Source organism: Antennarius striatus, chromosome 3 (assembly GCF_040054535.1).
Source record: "Antennarius striatus isolate MH-2024 chromosome 3, ASM4005453v1, whole genome shotgun sequence".
Classification (NCBI taxonomy): domain Eukaryota; kingdom Metazoa; phylum Chordata; class Actinopteri; order Lophiiformes; family Antennariidae; genus Antennarius; species Antennarius striatus.
In genome coordinates this window covers 18361715-18371458 of record NC_090778.1, presented here as the reverse complement: position 1 = coordinate 18371458, position 9744 = coordinate 18361715, and the positions used below count along the sequence as shown (strand labels likewise).

The window sequence follows — 9744 nt, the reverse complement described above, 5'->3', positions numbered from 1 at the left end:
TGTGAAACACAAGATTATGGAAACATCAGATTATATGTTTTATGTTGGTCAAACTGTCATGAAAAAAACAGATTTGTGTGATAAATGATCAAAAAAAATCAACGGTAAATATTTATTTGGTTATATATTTCAGATGACATAGAATTGTCTGTTTGGTGGCAGACCGTGCAGCTGACGCTTGTCATTTAGCGCACTCTGGCGGGTGAAACGCAAAATGTTGCCTGGCATTTTGTTTGGCGCCGATGGAGGGAGTCACTCCTGAGATCTTTGGTCGGTCAGACGGCAGAACTTCCGGTCGGCATTTTGTTCTACGAGAGGAGAACCTCTTGATGATCGCAACAATCGTCATATTTCTCTTTTACTGTCGAAATTGACTGCACTTATTGTTTACGTCGGTGCAGACCGACTGAAACTCCGAAGAACGAATGTTTCCTCATGAATGTACGCTGAAACATTCACCCTTGAGTGACGGAAGAAGAACGAATCAGTCCGACCCGGATTATTGTTGATAGCTAGCAAGCTAGCTCACCAGCTAGCTGGCAAGCCAATCGAGTTCCTTCTGGAGGAGCTGCGCGAGAGAAGAAAGGGGGAGCTAGAGATACGGACACGGACACAAACCAAGCTACAACATTCCCCTCCCTTTGAACGCAACATCCGAAGGTAAATATATGCACTGATCTGTGTTTTTGAACCAAAACTTTGAAATTGTTATCGTTAACATTGCTGTTGATAAATGTTGAGCTGAAAGACCACCTACGGCGTCGTTAATCGGTGACCGGGAGGTAACGGAAGCTAGCGAATTAGCAAGCAAAGCTAGCTAGGTGTGTTTTTGCTCCACTAAGGCGCACGGCCTCAACTGGATGTCATTTGTCGAGTCCGGGGATTGGGCCGTTGCCACGGAATTAGGGTCGGTGCCATTTATATTATGTTTACTCATACTGAGTCGTTACATTTTTGCCGAGCGCAGGGGACTTTTACGAACCTTATTTAACTCCCATTGGCGCTTCCCTGCATAATTTGAATTACCGTCCCTTTATTTGCAGCGTTTGAAGCTAACCAACAACATTTAGAGCTACTTAGCATAACTAGCTAGCTATTAAAGAAAAACACGACTATTATTAGAAGTGACTGCTGAGGAGATTGTGCTTGCAATTTTAGCTGTTATCTTAAGCGAGAACATGAGTTTCTTAGTTAGCTTAAATTATTTAGACAGTCAACTTCTTGGCAGTGTAATAGTTAACATTGGTGGTTTTGTTCACAAGTAGCGGGCTTCAGACAGCAATTTCAGCTAAGCGAGATAAACAAAGTCAATGCTAACTTCAGCATGACGTTTGGTAATTGTTAGGTTAGCACTGTGTTGTGTTTTGACTCAAAATGTTGTTTTTTTAGTTGTTTGCAGCTTATGGCATGGTCTACTTAATGTTTTGTTACCGTTCTGTTTTGAAATGTGATGACTGGTGACTGACTGAGTGTTAGCTTCGTTGGCTCAAATATAGTTTTACTTGCAAGGGTTGCTAGTTTGGATACCATTGAAGTGTCAATTTTTTTACGTTCGGATGTTTTCTATAGTCAGCTGGTTTGCAGAAAGCGTACGGTGTTTGTTGGCTACTGGTGGATGCAGCCCCCCGCTACTGCCGCCACCATCACAGTGCATCTGTTCCTTTGTGCTGCGTCCTGCTTGTCAGTCTCACAGCTGTCAGCCAAGCCCCTGCATACTGAGGAAGCGCACAGAAGACGAAGCATTCTAACGATATGGTTAGCTAATGTAGGGTTTGCATTATATTTCTATTAGTCCTTGCCTAACAGTTCTGACGTGCAGAATCTGTTTCACGTGTTTTAACTATTTGACGTAAATATTCGACTTGTATTATTTGCAACATTGTGCTGATTGTATCGGTATGCAGGAAGTTGCTAAAAAAATGCACTTTCATTGAAGTCGTCAAAGATGGTTTGCGTTAAGGTCAGCAATTCAGCAGTATTGCATTGTAGGTTTGAAGATGTTACAGGAGTAGGTTATTGCAAATATGGACTGGGTTTGACAGTGGGCGTAAATGCTCTCATGGCACTGGTTGATTGTTGGGCCTTTTATGTTCGACTTTACAGGTACAATTCTTGTAGTTGTCTCAAATAAATTAATGCTATTATATGTCAAAGTGATGCCGAGCCATGTTGTCTTCCAGCAGATATAAAGCGTAGGAGTTTTTATCTGAAATGTCAGTGAGTCCACCCGAGACTGCACAGACTTCTTCAAAAAGGTACTTTTATAAATGATGGTTATTTGTTATTTCTGTGTCTTGTTCTCAGTATTTTTTTGCCTATGTGTTTTTAATTGAGGCAACTGAATATTAACATGTTTATGGGATAGACGCTAGTGCAGGTAAATTTTATTATTTTGGATGTAATTAAAATGTAAACACTCAAGTTATGTGGAGTATTTCTGGTAATAAGAGACCCATGCATTGACCTTTATACAGTTTGATGTAGTAATCCACAGTATTAAAGAAAACGTAGGTTGAAATTTAGAAACTACATATATTTAGTCCCTTTTTTTCTTATCGTATTCTGCAGTCTTACTTTAGAGGCCAAGGTCACATAACAAGCAAGGGAATTTAAGATAAATTAAGTGCCATATAGGGGTCTTTACTTGGGATAGATTTTCATTCAACTAGATCTATCATTTATCACCTGATACTGCTGGCAGTATTATTATTCCATAGAGAGATCTGGCTTCCTGACTTGCATGGGTATATTACTGTATATCTGTTATTCGGGAAATCCTTGCAAACTGACATTAAATTCCCAACATATGCTTCAGTCAGTTTTCTGAGCGTAACTGACTTGGACCTCTTCATCTTTTGCCCTTCGAAGATTACTCTTTTCATTGTCATCAGATTTGTGTCAGATAACCAATTTTTGAGTTGTTACTGCTTACATAATGAAGTGTATTATAACATACAGCATGGTTGAGCAGGGTAATGGTCTCATAGTCCGACCTTAATCTGTTATTATATGACTTGCATTCATACAATGTCCGTACATGTACATGTTCGGACATTTCTTTAGTAGGAGCACAACATTCCTGAAGTTGTTTCCCTTTATCCAAACCAGACAGCACTCTTATGGGTCAATCGTATTTAGTTAGAGTGCTGTGATATATTGTTATTGAAAATTACTGTGACATTACAAAATCACATGTTGATATCATACCTTTTCTGCACATATGGACATTTAGTGTAATATCCTCATACAGATGTTTAGCTTGCTGGATTCTTTGTTGATGTGTTCGTCTGGTAGTATTTCCACCATTATTCAAGTGGCAACTGTTCTTTTTGTGTGCTTTTGTACAATTATGTTTACAAACTACTCCTCCCTCCAGTTGGATTTTATGTGTAGTTCATTTCAGTAAAAAGAGATAAAAGACACTCTGAATTTAAAGATTAATTTGATCAATGGCAAAGATCAAAGAAATTTTGCTTCCTCTTGGCCATGACAGTTTGAGAAATCTGACATTTTGACATCTGTGTATGTATAAAAAAACACAATACTCCAGCGATAAAGGGTGAGATCCTGCTTAAGATATAGTTAAGAACATGGGAGTTTGACAAGATCTTTTAATACATGTTTGATTGCTGTCTATAGATTTTCTAGCAGGCACCATTTTCAATCCACAAAGCTTATCGATGCAAACAGAAATGTTTACAGGGCAAATGCCAAACTGTCATTGATTACTACAATTTATCTCTGATCAAGCTATTTACTCAGGTATGTTTTGTAATACTCAATACAATTCCCCTTATATCATGTTTGTGTCTCCCTAAAAATACTTCCTTCTTTTTTAGGTGTCAGGAGATGTGAGGACGGGTGTCGTCCATCGACCCCTGATCTACCTGTGTATCAACACACTCCCCCACCCTCACCTTCAGCATGAATGGGGATATGCCTCATGTTCCCATTACCACTCTTGCTGGGATCGCTAGCCTCACAGACTGTGAGTGACATACAGATTTGTTCTGTTTTGCCGTCTTTTTAAAATTCCAAACTGAAATACTGTCAGACCAGATGTTTGTCATTTTCTCTTTCTTAACTTGTTTTTCTTTTTGTTTCATTCTGTCTGTCTTTCTCGCTTTTTTACTTTCCCACCTTTGCCTTATTTTTATTATATATATATATATATCTTTCTCTTATTAGTGTTGAACCAGCTACCCCTCCCTTCCCCTCTCCCGGCCACCACCACTAAAAGCCTCTTATACAATGGGAGGATTGCGGAGGAAGTTACCTGCCTTCTTGGCTGTCGGGATGAGAATTTAGCCTCCCAACTAGCCCATGGCCTCAACCAGGTTTCCACAGAGCACATGTGAGTATATACATGAAAATGTGTCTTATCAAAAATCTTGATACTTCATTCTTTACAGAAAAACAGGGGAATTTTAGGGGAAACGTAATTAGTCTCGTCTATATATGAGCAAATAAATTGTGGTTGAATGTATGTTTGGATTCCAAACGTGATTATAGTGCGCCCTCGTTACTCGCGGTTAATGCGTTCTAGGAACTACACGCCAGTAAAGAATTCCGCGATATGGCGTCTAACTATTTATCTTATTATTTACGGTGATTTAAATGTTTATGAATCCTCCTCATACTGATATTAAACCACCCTCTACATGTATGACCTTTAACCACTCTCTTACTGACTGTTGAAAGCACTTTTGTGTCTCACAGAAGTGCATTTCGTTACGAGACTCATGGAACGTAGTGCACGTCCGGATGTCGTCAGCTAATAGAATGCGTGTACAATATCATGTGACTACCTACTAAAAATCCACGATGAGTTGAAGTCGCATATTGATTACTGTATATGTTATTTCTTTTCATTACAACTAACTATGCTTTGGTTTTAGTTTGCTGTTACCATTTTACAATGTGACCAAACTTCTCTTGTCAGAGAGCTCAAGGACAACCTGGGTAGCGATGAGCCAGAGGGTGATGCACCGGTGCTGCTGCAGACCATGCTGGCCAGGAACCCTGGCATTTTCAGGGAGAAAAGTATGTCAATAGTTTCCTTTTGCACATCAGGGTATACAGATAATACGTATTTTCTGGATGATAAGCCGTACCTGTATATAAGCCGCTCCTGCTCTATTTTAAAAAGGAAAAAAAGATATACAAACCGCACTGGGCTATAAGCCGCAGATGTCTATGTTGAAAAATTAGATATTTACTGAATATGCAGAAAGATTTTGTACTGTAAATGTACATGTTCCTGAACAGGTCCTTTCCGAACAGTACTTTTTAACATGTAGCAACTTTGTCGACTAAAATGGAACAGAACCAAAAGAAAATAACCGGCATTTATTTACCTTAATTTCTCCTGTGTTTGAAATCACAAGTCACTTTAATTATCTTCGCTGAAACCCATGAAGTCCTCTTCTTCAGTGTCTGAGTTGAACAGCCTCAAAAGCGCTTCGTCACATCTGTCTCCATCAGTCTTGCTCTCTGTGTCACTGCTGTCCTCCGGTGAAGTTGGCTCTGAGGGTGCGCTGCTCTCTTCGCGTAGCAGTCCAGCCTTTCGGAACCCGTTGGTGATGGTAGATTCTTTCTCAGCACTCCACGCTGTTAGGATCCACTGACAGACATCAGAAAAGGATGCTTTTCGCATGCGGCCAGTTTTTGTGAAAGACTTCTCACCACTTGTCATCCAAGTCTCCCACTCAACCCGGAGTGCAGCTTTAAATGCCCGACTGACACTGATGTCAAGTGGCTGCAAATACTTTGTTGTACCTCAGGGAATCACAGCTGGAATGGAGTTTGTTTTCTTGATCGCTGCTTTGACAGAATCTGTGATGTGGGCCCTCATGCTATCCAAAACAAGCAGTGCTTTTTTCCAGTGAAAAAATCCTTCCGGGCGCTTGCCATAGCACTTCGTTAACCATTCCTTCATTAGGCCTTCCATCATCCACCCTTTGGTGTTAACTTTGACCACTATGCGTTTCGGAAGTTGTTCTTTCGGCATAGTTATGCGTTTAAAAATTATCATTGGTGGAAGTTTTTGTCCGGATGCCGTGCATGCCAGAACGCAGGTGAAGTGCGTCCTTTCGTGGCCTGTTGTTTTCAACAACACGGATGATGCACCTGTCTTGTTAACAGTCCTGGTAAGAGGCAGATCATACGTCAAAGGGACTTCATCCATATTTATGATGTCCTCTGGTCCGATGGAGTTTTCTTCTCTTTTTGTTTCAACGAATTTGTGGAAGTTTTTCAATTGTTTCCTGATGATCAGGGGGGATTGCTGACAGAGAGTGGTCCGTGCCCTGATGGACATGTGTTTACGTCTCATAAATCTGAAACACCATGACGGGCCAGCTTTGAAATCTTCAATATTCATTTCGCGTGCGATTGTTTTCTCTTTCAGTCTAATCTGTACAGTGGATACACCTCGGCCACCTGCTCTCTGTGTGTTCACCCAGTCCTCCAGGACATTTTCAAGTTCAGGCCACCTGCTTTAATGGCCTCTGAAAGCTTTTTACGATTTTTGGCATTGCATGAGCTCTTCCCGCTGCAGCCTCCAACGTCTCACCATACATTCATTGATGCTAAGCTTGCATGCAGCAGCGTGGTTTCCTTCCTGTATAGCAAGCTCGATGGCCTTCAACTTAAAACTTGCACCATACGAACTTCTTCGTGTGGTTTCCATGTTGAAGGGGCCAGGATTTTAAATGAATTACCAGTTAGTAATTTTTTGTGCGTGTTCTATCTGCTAAAGAAAAGGTCGTGCGTGTTCTATATGTTAAAGAAAAAGTAGCATAGGCTATTCTTCATTGCATTTACCTTTTGTCTATTTTAATTCTAATTCCGGTTAGAGCAACCATATCGGTGGAAGAAAAAACTACAGAATAGCCGCAACTTTGTATGAGCCGCATAGTTCAAAACCTAAGAAAAAAGTAGCGACTTATAGTCCGAAAAATATGGTAATTCAGATGAGCATTATGTACAAATTTACTTTCTTTTTTGTCTGTACAGATGTAATGCAACAGCCAATGGTACCACCGTACAAGATAACACAAAACTCCATGCATAGCCCAGCCCAGTCGGCTAACTTCACACCAGCCGCAATTTCTCCCAACCCACCAAGGTGAGCCCATGGCAAATTTGGGTGGATTTGCATCATCAATTATCTCAAGGTTTGATTTGGTGCCATGAAGCAGCTCTACTACTTGAACACCTATGATATCTGACAGACGTGCTATATAAAGTAAACTTCAGCTCCAAACTGTGCATGTATCCCCAAAATGTACAGATTATTTTTACCCTCTTGATGTAACCAGTTTAGCATACAGTATTTGAAAGATCCTGCCAACAACTTGTTTGTTACTGAGAGGAGATGTGAGCCAATATCTTGGGAAAAATTCTGAATATCATTGGTTTTCCTTCCCTCATGCTGAGTAGCTATAGTAAAAGCAAAAGAAGAAACGATGCACTGTGTTCAGTTTCTCAGTTGTTAAGTAGTAGGCCATCATTTTCTATCCCCCACTGGTTTTTGAACTTAACAGTGTGTGATGCTATCTTAGCAAACAGAGTTCTCGCATGTTTATTTTAATGGCTATTTTTTGACATTTATTGACACGACCAATTAGCATGGAGAGGATATTGTTTTCAGGTAGTAATTGGTGACTGATCTATGGTATCATGATTATTCACATATTTTAAAAAATGCATTCTAGAACTTGTCAGGGTCATTATTTGCTGTATCTTGATTCAGTCTCACGTATTAAAGAGTAAAACACACATTGTCATGAATTTTGGATTTCATTCAAATCACTGTCAGTGATGTAACTTCGATACCCATGTTTGCTCACTTGTGTCTGTTTTTCGCTCCACTCTGTTCAGTCGGTTTGTGTCGCCCCAGACTGGCTCCAGTACTCGTTACATGGGCCAGCAGAACAGCCCAGTACCCAGCCCCTACACTCCGCAGAGCCCTGCCACTGGTTACATACAGCCCTATCCCCACCAACAACCACCCAGTTATAACCAACATCAACAGATTCAACAAGGTGAGTGTGTATATGTGTGCTGTAGGTTCAAGTGCAGGTAACAGGGATCTTCCCTGATATATGGCTCAATTGTTTGTGTGTGCTGCTGAAATAAACCTTCAGGTTTCAGAGGTTCACATCAAGTTTTCTGTGTTTTATTCCATAGCTGCCTAAAATGCTGTGTTTCCTCCAGCTATCAACTGAGAGGAAACACAGCATTTTTACAGAAGAAAGCAAGAACTACTTTAAAAACATTTTCATTATCTTTTACTGGTGTCAAACTTTGGAACAAACTGGACAATGAAGTTAGGAGTCTAAGAACTCTATCTGCCTTTTAAAAAGCTTTTAAAAACTTGACTTTGCAAGATTATACTTCTGACAAAAATGATGGTTAATATCTCAACTACATGTGTTATCCCTGTGAAAAATATCACTGTGAAATGGGACATTTAATGTATGAATTAGGTTGATAACGTGTTGTAATGAGGGAGATGTTGATTCTGGGGACAGGGATTTTACAAGCCAAATGGCTTCTACCTGTTGACATCCCAAGCCTCCACATTCTTCCTGTTTTGTTTTTCTCTTATGCACTCACTTCTTCACCTACATTTGTTGCTGTCCCCTGTAGCACTTTGGTTTAGTTTTTGAGCAAAAATTTCTTATTATTGATATTAGCAGAAACAGCTCTGATGTCACATTCAAATGAAATGGTCTCTGTATATAGTGGCAGAGGTTGTAGTGATTAGCATACTGTATTTTCTTGGTTTGTCTCCAACTCTGTAGCTTTCCTGGAAGAATTAAAATCCTTGTTAAACTTATCAGCAAGTCATAGACAAGTGTTGTGATGGTATTTTTTTCTGCTATAATCAATGTTATACCTCTTTAATCTGTTTGTCAAACAGTGTCTGTGACCAGTCCAATGGTACCTGGTGGCATACGAAATATCCACGAGGGTAAAGTATCAGGGCAGATGGCCAATGCTGCCAACCACCACTCAGACAGACACGGCACTGAGGACTACCTGAACATTGTACACCGACTGAGCACTGAGGTATGACTGAGTTTGAATTTTGAAAATGACACTTTACTATTCATATAAAGCAAATATTTATCAGTGAAAACCAAAGTCAGTGTGATCAATAATACTATTTTCAGATGCTGTGTTTTCGGCCAGTTTGAAGTTTTGTAATGTGAGTCACAGACATTTTCTCCAAGATATCTCTACTTTGACATAGGAGCGACACGAGATGCAAGTTTTTTGAGATACAAGTTGTCACTCGGCTCATATTTTTGTCTGATATTCGATCAAAAATCTGAGTTATGAGTCGTGCTTTGGGACACCACCGCTAGTTGGGGGATGGATAGAACATCAGCTGAGACCGCATCTCGTTCCTGTTGTCCGCTTAGTGAAGGCACAACTCGTTTGTGCTCATGACTTGCTTTTCTTTTCATCCTTTGTAATTGTTCATGTAACATACAATTAATCATGGACAGGAAGAGTGTACATGTATTCACTGAAAAAAAATAATTTTTAGAGGGGTCTGGGGCTTTTTTACAAGGCTGGATTGAATTTAAATTATTTTAATTGTTTTAAATGGAGAAATTTGAATTATGAGCAGGTTGACTTATGAGCTCAGTCACGGAACAAATTAAACATGTATCTCAAAGTACTACTGTCTGTAGAAGTCCCTCAGATCTTAGACAGGCGACAGTTAGT

At 40.0% G+C, this 9744-nt stretch overlaps 1 protein-coding gene across 4 annotated transcripts in view; it reads left to right on the top strand.

Moving 5' to 3' along the window:
- Positions 1 to 306: 306 nt before the first annotated feature.
- nipbla (NIPBL cohesin loading factor a) overlaps positions 307 to 9744 on the top strand; it is a 34323-nt gene continuing 24885 nt past the window's right edge. For 2 of the 4 annotated variants that reach the window (XM_068310414.1, XM_068310410.1), the window contains exons 1-8: positions 307 to 660; positions 2181 to 2255; positions 3840 to 3988; positions 4189 to 4354; positions 4943 to 5043; positions 7018 to 7129; positions 7885 to 8048; positions 8930 to 9078. In XM_068310414.1, the coding sequence (XP_068166515.1) occupies positions 3925 to 3988; positions 4189 to 4354; positions 4943 to 5043; positions 7018 to 7129; positions 7885 to 8048; positions 8930 to 9078 (756 nt within the window). In that variant the 5' untranslated portion in view covers positions 307 to 660; positions 2181 to 2255; positions 3840 to 3924. The remainder of the gene's footprint in view (positions 661 to 2180; positions 2256 to 3839; positions 3989 to 4188; positions 4355 to 4942; positions 5044 to 7017; positions 7130 to 7884; positions 8049 to 8929; positions 9079 to 9744) is intronic. The other 2 variants (XM_068310412.1, XM_068310413.1) reach the window with 2 other exon arrangements.